Source organism: Notolabrus celidotus, chromosome 6, assembly GCF_009762535.1.
Source record: "Notolabrus celidotus isolate fNotCel1 chromosome 6, fNotCel1.pri, whole genome shotgun sequence".
In the NCBI taxonomy this organism is placed as follows: domain Eukaryota; kingdom Metazoa; phylum Chordata; class Actinopteri; order Labriformes; family Labridae; genus Notolabrus; species Notolabrus celidotus.
In genome coordinates this window covers 14,654,563-14,675,268 of record NC_048277.1, presented here as the reverse complement: position 1 = coordinate 14,675,268, position 20,706 = coordinate 14,654,563, and the positions used below count along the sequence as shown (strand labels likewise).

Here is a 20,706-nt window from a genome sequence, read left to right as displayed (position 1 = left end):
TGGCACATTTAGTCGTCTGCCTGTTGAAGACGTGACCCTGGCAAATTGCGTTGAGGTCTTATCTCACCCTTCACTAACTTCACAATCTCCCTTATGTGTCAACTTGTCTTTAGCTGGGAGCAGTGTCATAGGCAATATAGTGTATCAGGGTGGGAAGAGAACCCCTCCACATTCTGCTGACTCAGTCAGGATTCTAATTCGCACAACCACTTGCTCACTATACATTATCCTATGTTGTCTTACATACAAGGTACTTTTTGTATAAGTAAAAGAAAAAGTCTTTACTTTAGTTTTTTGTTATGACACAAATGGTCCAACTAGTACAACAAAAGTAGAACATTGCATGGAATTCTGGGAAGCTTGTATGGCTGGACTACAGTGGTTTTTGCAAGGCTAGATCAAATGAATAAGAGCTTTTCTTCACTTTGCCAGTGTTTTATCATCAGACAGTACTTTTCTGTTTGTTTGTTTGTTTGTTAGTTTTTAGCAAGTATTTTTGCCACACCTGTCCCCAAAAATGGCACTATTTCAATTATTACTATTTCTATACAGAGATGGTCAACTTACCCCAACTTCCACATGATCCGAGCCCTTGTCGTCCTGCTTGTGGAGAATCTCAAAGTAATACTGTCTGGACGACATCAGGCTGAAGAAAGATGAACAGAAAGAGAGAATCACTGTTAGATATTAAGAAATGCAGAAACACAGCTGAGAGGAAATTTATGTTGCATGAAACTAAATGTAACACCGGATTTAATGAGGCTGCGGTGAAGTAAGGTAAACAGTTTGACCTTCAACACCCAGAATAATCATAAAACATAAGCCAGTTGGACCAGAGCATAAACTGGTTAATCAACCCAGAATAGAAGTCTGAGCTGCAGGCAAAGATGGCAGCAGAGACGGCGGTGTGCCAGAGTATTATCAGCCTCAGGTCCTGAGTAAAACACTCCTTCAGAGGCCGTTGGAAGAAAATCGATGCTCCACATAAATCAACATTTTACACTCATACAGGCTCCAGTATTTCTCTGGGACTCCTGGTTAGGCTGAGTAAAGGGCTGCATGTTTATTCCCGGCGCTGATGACACACAAGTACACACACACAAATCGAGCGACAATGCTTTATTCTTATCAAAAAACACATCTCGCATAATAGGCCAGCATCTGTTGCTGAATGAGAGACAACCAAGCGCTGCTGCACACATCATTAGCTCTCAAAACACACACAAGTTGCTGAAATCACACACACAAACACACACAGACACTTAGCACTTTGTCGTGCAGTGAATATAATCATGTTTCTGGCGCGCACACATGTAGAGTTTGTTGACGCACAGGCCTTTGGATTCTTATACGAAGAAAAAATAGCTCTGTCTTTAAAGCAACCTAATTCCTTCATTAAAGACCATCCTAACGATGTTTGCTGCAGCCTGGTAATTTGTAAAACATTTGTCACTTTGAACTTTGGAGTCGTTTGCCTTTTCCATATTCATGTGCCCTGATTCACTAAGCTGCATGGCTTGATAGCTTGCTCTTTTTCACTTTCCTGTGCCTCCTCTCTCTCCCTCTATTTCTCTTTTTGTCAACTGGAAAAAGACAAACAAAAGTGAACAAATCTGTGTTTTGAATAAAAAATAGCTTCAGAAAAGAGCAGATAACATAAAAAAGAGACTAGAAAAATACATTTGTATTGCATTATGTTATCCCTGTTCAAGAAACTTTGTTCAATCCAAATTCTGTTCAATTCAAATAACTTTATTAATGCCTCTAGGTGCAATCTGTTTGGAGCAGCTTGTAGATAAAATACATAAATGAAGAAAGCAAGGTACAGACAACCATTAATTACACATGGGGCAAAAAATACGAGATAGATCTAAAAAGAATACTGATATAAAAATGAGTTCAAAATAATTTCTTCTATAAACCTGAAAAAATGAAGATGTGTATTTGAAGGCAAAAGAGGGAATCTTTACTTCTATTGTTGTGTTCAATCTTCAGTACAAAACTACAAGACATAAGCAGAAAAGTGACACATTTAAGAAACTATAGTGCTAGGAAAAGTGCTGATTATATTTGCTCCATTAATCTCTCTCAGGTAATGAAAAGTGCAGTTTATTTCTACACTTCATCATGTTTGTGATGACTGTTAAACAACAGTTACAGTGTTGTTTCACAGTGTATGTATATTCTGAGTTTTTGCTCCTGCCGTGGTCGACCGAGTTAAAAATGAAGGACAAAGGCTGAGGGGAGGGCTGTCATGTGTTTCCCCGTGCACAAACGCCAGCACCAGCATCATCAGGCTGCCCAGCGTTCTGTGACCAATAAATCATGGCAGGAGCAGGAGAGCAGTGACAGTGTGCTAAGGTCACTCTCTCATGAATAGGGAACATCTCCCTATCCACCTGTAAAGCTGCTGAAACGGCACTCAGGGAACTTAAGTGGTACTTTAAGCTCCTGGCACCCTGTGTGCCCTTATTCATGCCTTAAAGGCATGAAGCAATCACAGGCCATAGTTAATAAATAAGAGACAAATAATCTTACTTGGCGTTCACCTCAGACAAAACACCATCAAATGAGCCATTAGGTTAGATTGGATCACATGAAAGTTTAACATAAAGGAGATGTGAGGAAATTAAGTATCTGGATCATTTAAACAAAGAACTGAAGACAGAATTTAATCCTCCACAAAAAATGAAGCATGTATCGCTACAAAGAACTTCAAAAGAGGCTTCTTTTAAGGAATCAAATCTTTAAGAGTGTATGTGCTGACGTCACTTTTCCACCAGAACATACACCTCAGTTGGACTGAGCGGCAAAACATCCTTCAACATGGCTGCCTTCATTAGGAAGACAACAAAATCATTAAGGGCAATCGAACTCAACAGGGATCCCTTCAATTTACAAAAGACACAGTAGTCTGTGGACATCAAGGTGTGACTAGGGATCGGCTTTCTTGACAAGTTTATGTAACTGATTTCAAAGCAAAGCCTGAAGACTTACTTTGATGGAATAGCTTTGACCCCTGGTCTTACCTCAAGGCAGGATTTGTTGGTGAAATTAAAGTGACAAGGACAACAACTCAATTTATTTTTTGAAACTTTTAAGCTATATGGAAAAAGAGTATACTTGATTTACAGAGTATGCGTAGAAGGGAAAATAAGCTTGTCTTAGAAAGTTAACACTGTCTATACATCCCACTATCAGTTTATAAAATGTAAGGCTAATTATCAGACAAGGTAAATGAATGCACCAAAAAGTTCTACAGTCAGTCTAGAATAAAAGATGCTAGGTATTTAATTGATAGGTAGATAGGTTTGATCATAAACTCTGGTCCTGCTGTCCAACACTAAAATGTATTACTCATAGATTATTTTGTGAAAAAAAAAAGAAAGACTGTTCAAGCAGCATGTTGCTCATTGCTTCATTGGACACGTACCATGTGGCAGCTGATTTCAGGCATTCAAAATACCCATACTGAGGTAGTCCGTCTTTTTCCTGATGGTCTTATTTGCTTTCATAACTGAGAGGTATCAGTATTAACTTCAGTCTGTTTCATAACCAGATAAAAACTCTTCACAGGAGCTTTAAGGTATGATTTCACCAAAAACTCCAACATTTCTGACACAAAATAGAAACCACAAATCCACTTTTCAGCGCCTGGATCACAGTTATTTCTCACAACTGCAATGATCCCATACACATTAGCTTTTGGCGACCATGAGAAATTAGCTTCAACTTTTTGTCAAACTATTTGACTTGTCAGTCTCACAGCAGCTCCTCCCCATTTTAGGAGTCGTCTGTGTTTTCCCACAATTGGCTGTAAGGAAAAACAGTGTCAGATGAGTCTAAACACCGCCACTGCCTCTCAGTATGTGCTTTCTGACACTTAGTAGGTGTAACCGCTGCGACTTCCACCCACCATGACATCATGTGTGTCGCCTCTTTACTCCCAATTATTCGACATGCCACATCTATTTTTCCTCATTTCCTGAAAAAGAAAAGCTATTTTTGGCCATCTTAATTCATTGACGTCCGCTCCCTGAAGAGGAAGAGGAGGTGACTATTGATGGATTTCAGGATATATTCGTACATTTCCTGACCGCCCAATAAATTGTCTGTTTTAGCCTATAATCTGACTCCATCTGAGGGATAATCTAATGTCAGAGAGCTGAGAGGGAGCAGTCTGCCGCCACACTGAGTAAGGCTGATGCACAACGTCAGACAATGGAGGCTACATGCTTGAAAATCAAGAAAAATCAAGCGTGCAGATACACAGAAGAAAAAAAAACTCTCGAAAAGCATCCGTCAAGATTTGAGTATCTCTTTCTTCAAGCTCCCTTACTGCTCTGAGAAATTCAGAAAAAACACAAGAAACTCAAAGAGTGGAGCATCAGCAGTGACAGCTCAGCCAATACAAACCTGTTTACCTGTTTTAAGATGACAGATAAGGCATCACAGACACAGACACAGACACAATCTGCAGATAGAAGGCCTATCAATGACAGGGAAGCAAGATTGAAGCAAACATAGGCATCACACTGAGAAGCAGAGATGAAAAGACAAATGAAAAAGCAGAACGTCAAACCGTATTCATGTATAACACATCTTTTGTAAAGTCACTTCCATTTCCTTTTCTCTTTGTGATTTGGATTGTTTCCTGATACCAATTTGGTAGCAATTTTATTTTAGGTTCATGTTTTTTAGTCCCACATTGAAGGTGTGACATTTGTGAGATTCACTGTGTGCAGAAGTTGGCGGAGTTATTTCTGCATTTTTTACCTCAGCGGGATGTCTCTGTTTTTATTTCAATTTGTTGTGAAAAAGATAGATATTGTCCGGGAAAATGGAAACCAGTAATACATCATGACAGGTCCAACATCGTGCTAGGAAAAAAAGTTAACTTGATTTAGAAAGAATGCGACACAAACAAATTTGAAACACTTTTTCCGGATCTCTCGTCCATCAGGGGGAAAGCATTAAGCTCAAACGCTGCAGGAAAAAAAGAGTGAAAAACAAAGGAGCCCAAAGTTTGTAGAATGAAGGAGTGTGTGTGTGTGTGTGTGTGTGTGTGTGTGTGTGTGTGTGTGTGTGTGTGTGTTTGTGTGTGTGTGTGTGTGTGTGTGTGTGTGTGTGTGTGTGTGTGTGTGTGTGTGTGTGTGTGTGTGTGTGTGTGTGAGTCAATGAGTGTGTGTGTGTGAGTCAATGAATGTGTGTGTGTGTCCACTGGTCACACCATCCTTCCTGTGATGGATGATGAGGCGGGTTCTGGTTGAAAGAGATGAAGAGACAAAGAGACAGGGCGGAAAAGAAAGATGAAGGAGGAGCGATAAATAGCAAATGAATGGCAGAAACAGAGAGGGAATTATAAATGCTTTCTGTATCTTGAAAGGAGGGAAAAAAAAGTACATTACAGCGAGTATCAGCAAGACGTGATATCATACAGAGAGAAAAAAGAGACATAATAGAGCAGGAGAAGGGCAACTGAGAGATGGAAGAGGAAAGAATAGCTATTAGTGTGTGACTCAGAGGATGAGTAGAGGACACAAAACACGAGTGTAATTGCCTGACTAATTGGAGTCTTTGTTTCCAGATTCCCCTTCATTGGAGTGAACGCACAGAGGCAGACAAAAAGGAGCTTGACTGGGCTGGATAATACAAGACAGGGACTATATTGAGAGGGTATCAGCGCTGTCCAAAGTCTGCAGGATGTGAAAAATGAAATATTTATTTGGCATGAACATATAGAGAGGGATCTTTTTCATCCTCAGTCTCAAGAATCTCAAAGGAAACGGGTCTGTCTACAGAAATACACAAAAGCCTGGTTTCAAGACACCCCAAGGACCAAAAGAGATCCAAATACGCACGTACGCGCAGACACACGCACAAACGCGCAGACACACACACACACACACACACACACACACACACACACACCCTGTATTCCCATGGTTTTCAAACCAGAGGCCTGTACAATGAAGCAGGATTTACATTGAGCGGTTGAGGTAAGCCAGCCAACCAAGCCAGAGGTTGGAGTGAGGTTAAGTGCTTGATTCAGATTGGTCAATAAAATACCAGTAATAGGCTTTGATATCACAGCAGCACGTGGATAAAATCAAAGACTCTGGCAGACCAACAGCATTCATATCAATCCACCAAAGGAGGACAGGTTCATTTGACTGACTAAAAGTGGCCAGTGGCTAACAATAGCAGAGCTAGCACCACTAGTCTTTGGTCCTCTACATGCCTGTGCCAGATAAACTGCACCAAGATGCCCTCTGTCATCTGTGCTTCTTCACATCTGGATAGTATAGTATTGTGGCAGCAGCAATTAACTGGAGCTGCAGTGGCTGAGCTATTACTTAGACACAACATATGACCGGAATCTAAGCCTACAAAAGTTAAAATATTAGGTTTGGTTAGTTTAAGCAATTTGTAATACTGATGCCAAATGATGATGGTGATCACACTTCATCATTTAGTTTGCTGAATGCTCACATCCTCGGTGTGGAAAACTGCAGAACCCCAACAAGGTGAGACAGGTCCACTCTACTTCTCCTCTGGGTCCTGCTCACCCTGTCAGATTCCAATCCACTAGAGCATCCCACTCATGATACAGTACCTACTTGAATATTCAGTGTTCTTGACTGATATTGTTCCAAAAGGGACAAGCATTAAAACTTGTACAAATTAACCACACTGACTGCTTTCATTTATGTTCATTTTCAAAAGGTCTAAACCATAGTTGGATACGGTCAGGGAAGCAGCTGAATAACTCAGAAAGATCATATTTGCCATAACACAGCAACAAATTAATTAAAGGGAATACAGAGGAGTTATTGTCTGTTCTAATGTACACCAATAATGTGTAAGTGATATTAGAAGCCCAAATTTGTAGCTGTAGATGTACTGATTTCAATCTGGATATCATACTATATTCTGAGTTTGTAGTATACGATTGACCTGCCTTCAGAGAAACTCAGGGTTGACAAATCAAGGTAGTAACAATCTTTGTGTGACTCCTTGGTGCATACTCTTTTGTTAGAGTTAATGAAGTCAGATAACTTAAATATAACCTGAAATACATTAAATACATTAAACTCTCCCTCAGGTTTGCAGAGCAGCAGTATGCTTTCTTATCTTGGTAAACACCACTCCCTTTCTCTCTTATTATTCTTCTGTCTTGTCACTCATCTTGCCTCTGGCTACAGCAATTTCCTGATCCTACGTTTCTCTTTTTCCAACTGACTTTCTCATTAATGTTATCTGACTGTCACCCGTCCTCATCTCCCTCTCCAACACCCACAGGTGGCCTTTGAGTAAAAAGAGCGTGCCCGACGAGTGCTCCCTTCTCAGCTACATTAATGATACCAGTGTTTAGAGCTGCCCCAAGGAGATGCACAAACTTCACTTTTCTCCTCCTCGCGTTCCTCTCCCCTCTTCACTCCATTTCTCATGCATTCCTCTAATCCATCAGAGAGCTATCACGCTGCTCTTCCCTGCAGCCTCAATAAATCCTCTTTATTCCATCCCCATCCTTTGCTTCACCCCCCCCACCCCACCCCTACACTCTCCTTCATCCCCTGTCTCCTTCTCTCTCTCTCTCTTCTCCTCTATCTTGTCTGTCGCTTCTCTCCGTCGCTTCTCGCTCAGTCTCTTCACACCGCATCCAATTCCCCCATATGTAATTATCTAATATAGCTTTATAGCATTACTATCTTCAATGCCTTTTTTTCCCCATGCCGACACTTTACACCCGCTCTCACTTTCATTTTGTATTAACACTCTGTTTCCTCTCCTACTGACCTAAATGTGAGGATGTGAAGGAGGATTTTTTTCACAATATCTCACAACGGATTGCTCCGCTAAGCTTTTTGTGTTTGTACTGCGGAGTGTATGCTTTTTATACCCCTGCAAAGTGCAACTACATACATTATCGTGTGTCAAGGTGAAAGAATATGACATGTACAACTTGTTAATACAATATACAAGGAGGAAAGTCAAAGGTATACAATGATACATTAGCAAGAGGGGCAAAGTAAAGGACAATTATTTCAAATCCTGGCCTTTCACATTATAGTTTAGAACATTCTTATTTTCTGAGAAAATCCTCTCTTCACTTTGGTAAGTGACATTAAAGATCATAAACAGCAATTACTTATTGGTGTTTCGTGTGTGTCCAAAGCCTCGTTCTGCCAATTCTGCTCCTTCATTACTTCCAGAAACACACCAGTGAGCCACATTGTTTTGAGACTGGAATATTCATTCAAAATAAAAGGGAAATAATATTTATTTGAGCTGGTTGAATAACTAACTAGAGTATCAAATGTCAATTAGCAGGCAGATGAAAACACCCCCAACCAAAAAAACCTTTAACATACTAAGTATCTTATTAATCAAGTATGTACTTAATAAAGTATGTATACTTGCTTGTGGCTTCCATCATATGTGGGTTTTGCAGCTGTGAACAATAACACCCATAATCATAATCGAGTATTTCTTATCGATACGATCTGACATTAATCAGTATATGGTGTTTTATTTTGAAATTGAATGAATGTCACATGCCATCCCCGTGCCTGACTGCCTGTGACGTGTGCTAGGTGCAGGCTCAGTCTAAAATTGACTAGTATATTTAGCGGAGTGGCATGGGGGCATGCTCCAGAGAAGGAGCTGAGATGTGCCGATGTGTGGCGCTTCCTGTGTTAATTGGGTGATACCCAGCATGCAGCATCAATTTGTTTATAGAGGATCCAGTCTACATAAGATGTTCAGACTCTACTGGAGAGCTTATTCATATTACGACAGGTTACAAAATTAAGTTTTTGTTTCTTGTCCCTTTACTTCTGTGCATAATGGCAAGCTACTTGCTCTCGCCTGTCTGTCTGAGCTTTCATCTTCTCCAGCTCTCTCAGAAGTTATTTCAATGTTTTTTAAAGAATAATCAGCTGAAACTCAGAACTCGAAAGAAAAATGTAGTTATACTGCTCTGCCTGACAGGATGACCAGACTGCAAACACATTTTTCTGTCTACTACAAACGGCCCTGTTTTTAAGGGGTGCTGAAACACCCTTAGTGTCCCTACCTGCTTAAGCAAATTCCTTGAATTGCTTGATTTGAGAAGAAATTCTAAATAAATAGAAATAACATCATCTAAAACAGAACAGACTAAAAACTATATAACAGCTAAAAGCATGTTCAAAACAGTTAAAGAAACATAACATCTTAAACTTTGGATAAGACTGATGTAGGTTGAAACACAAGAGTTGTAGCCTTTTTGGAGTTTCATACTTGAAGGAAACATGAGGAGATGTAATACAAGGCTTACTCCCGCTTGGACAATTCTTCCAGGAAAGTATTTACGGGTTGAAGACACTGGGAGTCTGATCCACAAAAGGATTATGCAGCTTTTGCACCCCCCTAAATCTTTGCAAATGAGTCAAAAAGACATTGCCTAATTCACAAAAGCACACACAAAGAGTTAAATACACCACAAAGTGTGCTGCAGAGCAAATACTGCCTTTGTGTGGTAATGCTGTCTGTATACAGTGGGTATGGAAAGTAGACCCCTTCACCTTTTTTTCATTTTTTTATGTTACAGCCTTATTCCAAAATGGATTAAAAAAAAAATTTCCCTCAACATTCTATACACAATACTCCATAATGACAAAGTGAAAAATGTTTGTAAAGATGTCTGCAAATTAATAAAAAATAAAACACTTAAATATTGCATGTGCATAAGTAATCAGACCCTTTACTCAATACTTTGTTGAAGCACCTTTGGCAGTGATCACAGCCTCCAGTCTTCTCATGTATGATGCTACAAGCTTAGCACACCTAGATTTGAGGAGTTTCTCCCATTCTTCTTTGCACATCCTCTCAAGCTTGATTAGGTTGGATGGGGACCTCGGTGCACAGCTATTTTCAGGTCTTTCTAGAGATGTTCAATCAGGTACATTTTTCACTTTGTCATTATGGAGTACTGTGTGTAGAATTTTGAGGGAAAAAATGAATTTAATCCATTTTGGAATAAGGCTGTAACACAACAAAATGCAGAAAAAGTGAAGGCTTATGTATACTTTCTGTACCCACTGTATATTGAAAATAGCCATTATGCATTAATTTGGGGCAAAATTGGTCTGCTTCTGCTTCTGACTATAAAAAAACTCTAATTCATGAACATCAGCGTTAACAGCTACCTGCAGTTAGAGAGACATTTTTGCAATCAAGACTTGGTGGTAACTGCGCTGTAAGGAATGTTATGCTCAACCTGACAGTAATCATGACAACTATTCCCCCCTTAGATGACCTAATATCTGTACATTCATTCCCTTAATATTACTTTGACATTACCATTGTTGTAAAAATCAGGGGTTAAATCAATCTATGGCTGTGGCTCAATCCCCCCCATAATCTGAATAATCTTTTCTTTGCTCACTCACTCCATAGAGTAAGCTCAATATAAACAGTGAAATCTGTGTCACATCTGTCACGAAGGGACTTCACAATACACTGGTGAGAAGTGTCCACAACCCATTCAGCTCATCATCTATTTGGACAGAATTGAGCTCCGTCAGGATTAGAGCCCACATCAGAACGCTGTAGAGATGCTGACAGTTTACCTCCACTATATGACGCAAAACAAGAGCAAACAGCATGAAGCTGCAAAAATCTGTGATTGTTTGGGGAGATGATGTGGAATTCTTAGAGCTATTGGCACAATCCGTTTTAATTGAATTAAATTCCAAGAGGGATAGAAATAGTTCTGCAATGAAAGAGCTTGAGAGAGAGGTTTATATGCGTCTCTAATCCTTGCATAAACTCACCTGCTCAATTATTGTTGTCAGATTGTTAGTTCTGGATAGCTAAAAAATGTTTGGCCACAGCCTCCTGGAAAAGTGCTGGGGTTTAAAGACCCCCATAAAACAAGCATGTTTGGTAGTGTATGTTGACACCTTGAAGCTCAATTGAGGAGATACAGAAATATGGAAAAAATGCTTGCATTATTTACTAACTTTTCCTTGTGTGTCAGTTTGATATGTGCACTTATTTGTGTCTGCGTGTTCGCCTAACCATTGATCTCTGTTAAAGCATCTCGATACATCTAGATATCCACTAAGTCAATTTTCCAAACAGCAAACATATCCATTCCACAGCTGCTCAGAATGTAATTTCTGTGTTTTTTTTCCAGACCAAGTTGACCATCCGTCTTCATTAGTGTCTCTAATCACGTTTGGCCAGAAGCAGTCTTGTGTTACCATTTGGTCTTACTCATGCATTACTGCCAATCAGATGTCCACTACCACAGTCTTTCACAGCTCCAAAGATGTGCATCAACGCCCCCTAAGACATTCAAACATAAGCCACATAAACACACAGGAAAACACACTCTGACATAGATTTGTGTCTCAGCAGGTTCCCATCACTCATAGAAGCAGATGGCGGACTGAAGGCCTGAGGGAAGAGAGCGGGACAGAGAAGTCATTGCAGCGTGCTGGCAAACAGCTTCACTCTAATTCAACTGCTACAAAATATCAACCAATTGCCTTGAGTGGAGAAAGGTTAGCATAGAGGTTGGTATGTGCACTCAGACACAGAAAAATGCAAAACATTCCCTCATATTTGTGTGAATACAGTCGCATTATGAGGCAGTGCAGGTGCAACACTCGGCTCGTCTTCAAGCTCAATCAGTATTCCTGTGATGCCACAAGCACAAGTACTTTACTTTCCTCCCTCTAAATGCTTGAGTCTCTGCGCCAGCTAATAGCCAAGAGTGCTTAAGTGATTCAATTATAGATACTGAGAGATCCCATAGTGAAATAACTGGTCATTCTCGGTTAGGTTTCCCTCATTGTTGCCGGGAAAGCTCAGTTAACTCTCTCCTTCCTACTATTATCGGTCTTCGGAGGATTTGCTGTCAAGCCAGGTGTATAGAAAACAAACAGGAGAGTGTTAGCAGCATAAAATGAAAGAGAGAGAGATGAGGAGTGGGAGTGGGAGAAAGTTAGGGAGAAAAAAAGGAGAGGCTTTAAAGGAAGAGGGCAAACACAGTCACACGGGAAATGAAGAATCTGCGCCCACGTGTCTGAGGAGGATTGGGTGTAAATGTCATTTCCAGCAGTTTGTGAAGTGAAAGCTGCTCCTTCAAAATGCCAGCTGTGGTACCCTAGATAACCCCAGAATCCTCCTGAACCTTTTTTTCCTCACCACAGGAGACCAAAGGTCAGTAACAGGTACTTTTAATTTCTGCCACTACACCTGAGGGCCTTTGCCTTTCTGTTTGGAGAGGCTCATGCAAACACTAAGGGAAAAAAGAAATCAGTCACATTCAAGAAGAGCTCATTAGTTCCTGTAAAACTGTAAGCCCATGTGTATGAGAGCTACAGCTGTTTCAAGTGGGACTAACGTCAAAACATTGGGACCTTTCTGAAACAGATACCAGCTGCTCACATACAAATGCAGTCTGCATCAGTCACCATCCTGAGTTTCTCAGTCTTCAGATGTTAAATTGAAAAACTGAATAGCTGAATGGATGTGTGTTTTCAAAGTACGTTTGTGGCTCTCACTGATTTCTTTAATGCATAATGATTTTGATTGTGTCAGCTGTTGAAGGGGAAGACTAAGCTGAAATTAAAAAAAACTCTGCTGCTGTTACTGTGTCAGCCGGATAATGTTCAGCATTCATTGCTTGAAATGAAACTTGAAAATTAGTATCCCATGCTGTGAGGAACTTCCTTTAGTGTCAATCTTGACGAACCCTGTAGACAAACTTGTAACTGTTATGTTTTTGTTGATCCTGTCCAGTTAAAAGTATTTGCTAACAGTCAAACATATCAGTCGGCGTGGATCTTTGCCACAGAAAACACAAACAAACTCTGTTTTGGAGGTGTGCTGTTAATCACCTTATCTGACACTGATCCAATAGCTGCAGTAAAAGGCGTTACATTTAACCACAAAGAAATACAAACTTTTGGGGTAAGTCATATGGAGCCATCAGTATTGATTTCAGTCTATTTCATAGCCAGCTTGAAGCTCCTAATGGGAGCTTGAAGCGTTGGCATCAAATGATTGGTTCTTTTTTTACAGGATAAGATGGCGGCAGTACTACTTTGAATTAGCTTGAGTTACTCTCAGTTACATCCTCCTCTGATTCTGCTCAAATGATTTTGGAATGATAACATCAGGCTAAATATCAGCCTCACTCTGTATTTAATTCAGTTCATAAAGTTTCACTGAACTCCCCTGGTTGACTCTACAGCCAGAGGGCTACTCAGTCTGTGTCAGAGAGCAGGGGTGATGCTGAAGGTATTATCTGGGTTAGTCATCTGACTCGCTCCCTCCTCCCTCACTCATCATCACACTGCTGTGACAGCACCCAGCAGGCACCGAAAAACTATCACTTCACAGGTATATGAGCAGAGGTGGAGACAAAGAGTTAGAGCAACAAAAAGGGAAGCTTTCAGGTTTGACACAGGTATAATTTTAGAAGTCATGACAACAGGTTTCAGTTCCATCAGTGAGGAGTCGTTTTTGGTTGTCCCTGCTGTGATTTGTTCCAGTTTAAAGGGCTTGCTATTGAACGAGAGTACCTTGTCCAGTAGGTGAGCTGCAATTACTGTCTTTGTTATGGATAAGTTGTTAAGATAACAAAATGCTGAAATATAGAGAATAAAAGTATATTAATTTTCAGAGCAACCCTTCTAGTAGCATTTTTAATATTAGTCTATTCATTATCATCATCACTGTTAATCATTCTAATTAAATTTGGATAAACAAACCTGCAAATACTTTCCTATTGTCTCTGCCTAAAAGATAATTTGAACATAATGTGATAACTTCTTAATACTTTTTATATTTTTAAAAATCTAAGTTCAGATTGTTAAAATAAATGGTTCTCTCATTTATGATTCCTCATTGAATGCCAATAAATTTGGGTGTTTGTTCTTATTGTAGGCTTTTAAAAGTCATGCAAATAAAAGAAAATAACTCTGCAAAAGCTGATAGTGTAAGTTGGAGAGAGAGACTATGATGGACAAATACTCTACATCTATTTGTTATTTGTTTTTTTTAAAACTTCCTCAAACACACAAATGTACACACAAACACACATGCAAATACAAAGTAGTGTGAGTCATTGCCACCAGGTGGTCTTAGCCAGGTGGTGTGGGGGACTTGCAGATCTCCCAAACAGGTGTAGTGATTCAACTTTCCTGTCTAAGCTGTCCCAGCTTTTTGAAATACCCCCAAGGACTGACTCTCAAACACCACGGCAACAGGAAGGCCACACCCCATTAGTGGTTATTATGTTTGAAAAAAAGAAGAAAAGGGTTCATTCCTTTACATTTTCTGTACGTTTTTTAACAGCATGTGTTTCTGCTTCATGCTGTTCGCACTGCAGTATATGCGCACTGCACAAAGATCCTGCAGTTTTCTACCTCTTGCCAGGGGCATTTCCAAAGGGGTAGCCAGGGGTGGCATTGACCCACTTAAAAACTATGTTTAGCTATCTACCCTATAAGGGGGTGAGGGGGCTTAGGTTAAAATCGACTAATTCTACCTGGTTGCCAGAGGCTGCTCGTAGCTTTAAGGCATTTTGATGGAGCTCATTTTCCTCTGCTGGAACTCTACTGTGACTTGTGGCAGTACATCTTCTTTTTGAGTCCTTTAAGAATCAAACAGAAATACTGTATTTAATCATAAAGGAATGTAATAACTATACAATAAGACAGGGTAAATATAGGTTATTCAAATGTGTGTTTGAGACACATCCTTCACGTAATAGGGTATAGTTTAGATGAGGGAGACACACCTGAAAGTGCTAGTTTTCAAGATGAAAAAAAAAAAACACAGACGGACGGACAGACAGACAATTGGGTGTTAAGGTATATATATGGTTGGTGTGGGTGCTTGGTTGTATATAGCTGGTTTCAGTAACCCCTGATTGCATCACATGGAAGCCTCCAACAGTCGAGTGAAGTGTTTCAAGTGAACCCCTCAACAACAATATGTTTCATTCCCTGACAATATGATTCAAGCCTGCAGCAGCCATTAGTCACTGTTCACTCAGTTCTACTAGAGCCGGCTGTCCAGCTGCAATGGACCAAGAAGGATAAATAACTGCAGTTCAAAGCATGAAAGAAAAAAAAACAAATAAAACAAGCTACTGTAGGAGTTTCTGCTGTGCTTCATTGTGCTCTCTACTTTTCAATTACACTTCTAAGGACTTCTTTCTGTTTGGTTTTGTTCTGCATTGCACCATTCAACTCCATCTTTTTAAGCTCCACTTTGCTGTAGCTTTGTCCCATTTCATGCTGTTCTGGGCCTGATATGATAATAACTAGCATATGAAGTGTGGAAAATATTTCAAATTACAGCTTTGTGGTGAAAAAAAGGTTCTGTAAATAAGCTAAATTGGCCTGAATGTATGCTTAATCAATAAAATGTTTGAGGATATTTTGCTGCCTGCTTACCTACCTGGCTATAGGGATAATTTTCACCTTGGCATTGGAAATTAAAAGCAATGTTCTTAAATTTACCTGATTCATTTTCATCAAGTATTTGTTTTGAATGTAATGTACTTTTAATCCTCAAATTACTAGGTATTAAAAGCTTCGAAATGACTCATTATTACTGCTGTGCACATACACTGGTGCATCTATTTATTTTTTGAGAAAATGTGTCTTGTTCTGTTCCGCATGTCTCATTTGCTCTTTCAGTTCTATCCCATCTAATTTGAAGCCCTTTTAATGAATGCATGGAGATTCATTCTGCTGCAAACACAATTTAGCACGCTCAGGAACGCTACAGCTTTGCTCTCAACAGGTTGAGTGTGATGGTGCGTTAACAAGCATGCATGTTGCACTGTGCAGCAGAGGGAATATGAGCAAGTTGACAAATAAACAGGCCCTTTGCTGTGGGATGTTTCAGTAGAGTCATCAGATGCAGAGAGGAATTTTAAATGTCACAGTATTAAAAGAAGCTCATGCAGATTAATGCATTCGGGCATGAATTAGCTTGCATGCAAAAATATGAATATGATCTCTTTTGCACGCCCACACAGAAACATCAAACTAGATATTGTCTCATTATCTTCAGCTTGATTGTCATGCTGTTCTTTTTGGCATGGTTCCCCTAAAGCATGTGATAGTTTGTACCTGAAACAGATTTGATGTTAATCATTAGCCCCTTCCATTCTTAAAATACCAAAGAGTGTGCAACCTTTTCATCTCTGTCACACAATGTGTCATGACCTGGTAGCAGATTAATGAATCTTTTTACACATCACGATTGAAAATGAAGTGGAAATGAGTTAAAACTGGGATGTGTGTGTGTGTGTGTGTGAGGTGATAGATATCAGATCTCATAGTGGTGAGAGCTGATATCTATCAAAACAAAAGTATGTGTTGAGAACATTTATCCTACAGTAGGATGCCCAAGCTTAACAAAAGCTAAACTATTGCTTGTATACTGAAGCAAACAACATAAATATACATAAAGCCAGGCACTCTACTAAAAAAAAACACAGTTGCAGGTCACAAAATATGCAGTGTCGCATCCAAATCACTTCACTGAACAACCTTTTTCATGTCCCTGTCATATTCTACCTCCACGCTCGGTTACACTGTCTTCTTGTTATTGTCGGAAAACGCAACACGCTTGTCAGACAGGGAGAGAAAATAGAAAAAAATCTTCCTGCCTCCACCTCTTCTATTCTTTTTCTGCTTCATCTTTTGTCATTTCTGCGTGCTCCGTTGTAGTCTGGTGTGCCTGCTGTGCCACCCAGCTTTGTTAATTCCACGCACAGACTAACACTAACACACAACAACAGGTCCTGGCACTCATTGAGCCCGTTATGGCATTAATGAATTTATATAAATGTTTTATGTGTATGTGGGCTTTAACAAAGGATCGCTTTCTTTAAAATAGATCTTAAAGATTAAAGAAGTCTTTTATGCATTTTCCTTTTTAGAAGGATATAACAGAGTGAGACCTTGGATTGATGCAGGGAGTAAAACTCAATTAACAGCAACATCAAATTACTGCTGCAATTAAAATATTACATGTGTGATGATCAATAAGCCACACAGTCACTGTTCTGTCTCACTGTTTCTAAAAGTGCGCTCTCCTGTATTATGTTTGAAATCCCTGTATTACTATAAAGTACTTTGAAAACATGCAGGATTGAATTGTTGGCAGGGTTTGTACAGGGAATGTTTGCTGAACTTAATTCAGCTTAAGATGGAAATTTCATGTAATTCAGTGTTTGAATCATCCCTACTAAATCTTAATACTTTGAAGAATAACACCTGATGTTAGGACTTAATTCCTCATTTCATGCAGGTATTTATATTATGCAAGAAACTGTGGATTTGTGAAAAAGATTCAGGGACATTTAGTTTCATTTTGAGTAAAACTCAAACCTTCTTAAAAAATCCAGTAGCACACATCAGACTAGCAGTCTGCAGGACTTGGAGGATCAGAGGCTCTGATCTCTGTGTGTGCTGGACTTCAACAAAATGTCCTTAGCTGCATTGCTTTCACCCTGATGATATGAGAGCCTGGCTTATTGGTCTGGGTGTAATATCAGTAGGATCATAATTGAATTGAAGATGGAGTATATCATGATGGCATAATAAAAGTGACCGAGCGTTTGCTGTTCGGGCTGTGGAACAACCTAATTGAGGATCTCAGGGAAGCTACAGCAGTATCTTCTTTTAAATCACTTCTGAAAACACATTTCGTTCGAAGGGCCTTCTTGTAACTTTTAAGTTTTATCAATGATACAATATTCATCTCTTCATTTATACTGGTTTCTTTTATTCAACCTTGTTTTAAGAAGTTCCTTTATTATTATTTTACTCAGCTGCTGCTTTAAGTTGTTCTTTAATTCAGTGTGTCTTGCTAGTTCAATACATCTCCCTGTTTTGATTTGTTCATTATTGTTTGGTTATTATGATGTAAAGCACGTTGTAAAATCTGTTTTGATAAGTGCTATATGAATAAACTTTACCATTATCATTATAATCACATTTTACTATAATGATTCTAAAGTAGTTGCAAATTTTGAATGGTTGCCCAAGAAACACTCTTCTCCCTGTCGGACCAGTACATCAAGAGGTGTAGATCAAAGATACTGTTCATGCTGTTAAAGCTAAAAACTAACCTTGGCAGTCACAGGACCTAAACAAAAAGACTGAGACAGTTTCATTCCTCAGGCCACCAGGCTTGTGAACATTGGCTCAACCACTAAGTCCCAAAGTCTTCCTTATCTCCTGCAAACGTATATAAAACACATTGACACAATGTGTCCCTGTCTAATTTTTCACATTTGTTTACCTCTTAAAAATAAATCGACATATTTATAAATGGTAAATGGACTTGTACTTATATAGCGCTTTTCTAGTCTGTCTGACAATTCAAAGCAATTTCACACTACTTGTCATATTCCCCCATTCATACCCATTCACTCACTGATGGTAGAGGCTGCTATGTAGTGAAGGACCATCAGTATTAGTTGATCTCATTTGTTCACATTCACACACCTCTGAACAACAGAGGGAGCAATTCAGGGTTCAGGGTCTTGCTCAAAGACACTTCGGAGCTGGGATCGAACCGCCAACCTTCCGAATGATAGACGACCGACTCCACCCACTGAGCCACAGCCGCCCATATAAAAAGCCATGAAATTATTCTGACTTCATTTGAAGTTCTATGCTCTTTTTTATTATGTGTTCAGTGAACACCTCCATGTATATTACTCTTTTTTCATATCACTGCACAAATAACATCTAAAATATCCTGTAGAGTTTATGAAACCTAACTCTGACGCTCTTCTTTTCAAGGATTTGAACAATATGGTGTCATAAAACGCATAACAATGGACATTGGGACATTCACAGATAAGCTGTCTGCTTAACAGTCCAGTATATGACTTTTATTCCATTTTTTTTTTAGATATATCTGAAGTGAAATAAATGCTTTTGGATCTGTTTGCATATGGGAGCATTAACATTTTTATGCAGCTACAAAATCGAGTACTGCTAAACAGAATGTTTTTTTTTATGTATTCCATCTGCAATCACAATATCTATCAGATATCCTGCATGTGATTTTAAATTAATCTGTCATGCTGTGAGTGTGTTGTGTGAAACATCCAAATCATAGAATTTTTTTTATCATTGGCATATAAATAACACCAAGCCCTAGAAACCAGATTTGACCAGTAGTCTTTTTTAAGCTAACCATGACGTTATCGTGGGACATTGTGCACATAAACCACAGCCTGCAGCCAATCTAACACTCATCCAGCATTCACGCTACTCTTTTTTTCATCATGTCTGTGCTGTGTGTGTCGTCGTCATCAAACTTGTACAGATTAGAGGTTTAGAGGTGCTTGCATACTCTGATCCTTCATAACAAACATTATAAGTGTGTGCCAGTATTTGTGCCTATGTGTATGTGTGTGTGCGTGTGTGAATAATTTAAAGCAGTGCTCAGCAGCTTCATCCAATCAAGCAAATGCAGGAACCCAAAGGAATATGAGCTCTGTTCGTTGGATCTTTTTTCTCATGCTGCATAATCATATCAACTTAACAATGACTTTAGGAGCAATCTGGCTGCAGATCAGTGCTCGTGCTAAAGGCTGCTTTTATGCATCAGCTCAGAGCAATTAGGGTGAGAGATGTGTTGAATCTGAGAGGAGCTGATAGGTTAATACTGTCTCATGTTACATTAAGAGGAAGAGCCTTTCAACTGCTTTGATCCTTCACAATCTGACCTCATGAGTGTGCACTACAGATGCCAATTCATACAAGGAAGTACACACATGCACACATATGCAGAAAAAAGACACACCACTTGATTTTGAGCATCCAGTGACCACTTGAGCCAACAATTTCCTCCTGAAGGAGGCTGCACTGTGTTATTAATGGTCCCTGCTCAGAGCACGATGGGAACAGACCTAACAAGTGAAGAGACACTTCACCAGTAACAGCCCGAGGACCAGTCCTCAGAGAAGCTCCTTTGGTGGTATTTATTTGCAGCCAGGCCTTCCTTTGGTCTTAGCTCTGGCCTGAGTGTGAAATAACTGTGCTGTTAAGAAGGTGTGTGTGGTTGTCACAGGTACTTACTGCACAGACTTGGAGGACTGGGACCTGAACTTGCTGAACTCGCCTGGAGCGGTCCATTCTGTACCCAGCTGCAACACACAGGACAGGAGACACAGATCAGAGGAAGTGAGAGAGAAAGAGAGGGCAAAAAGGGGAGCAGCAGATAAGAACAGCAGAATAAATGTCAAAGCACAAGTTGTTACTGAACAGCTGTGTTTGGAAAAGGATTCCTGGAAATCTAGTTTGTGATTTTTAGGCACAGCCCTTTAGAAATTGTTAAAAAAAAACAATTACAATGGGTGGTCACTGTTAGATGCTTTTTGATTCTAAAAACTGACTTGCTGTGTGAAAAAGACTCTGCAATGTCTTATTCGCCTCCCTGTCTATGATAGCACATATGAAGAAATAAGGAATAATTGTAAAAACAAGATGTAATGGCCTGAAACAACAGGGAAAGTAAATCAAAAGGCAAATAGTGCAAACAGATGCAAGCTAATGGTTATAAATACATGGAAAATCAGGAAGAGTGACTTCCTGCCAACACTGACTCAAGAAGCCGGCTCATTGGGACCCTGGGGCTCCTGTTTCGGCCCTACAGTCAAAT

At 39.6% G+C, this 20,706-nt stretch overlaps 1 protein-coding gene across 1 annotated transcript in view; it reads right to left on the bottom strand.

The window, feature by feature from the left end:
- The window catches only part of b4galnt4a (beta-1,4-N-acetyl-galactosaminyl transferase 4a), a 209,213-nt gene that overhangs the window by 40,239 nt on the left and 148,268 nt on the right, over positions 1–20,706 (bottom strand). Inside the window, 2 exon segments of the mRNA XM_034685728.1 lie at positions 568–646; positions 20,124–20,191. Coding sequence (XP_034541619.1) covers positions 568–646; positions 20,124–20,191 — 147 coding nt within the window.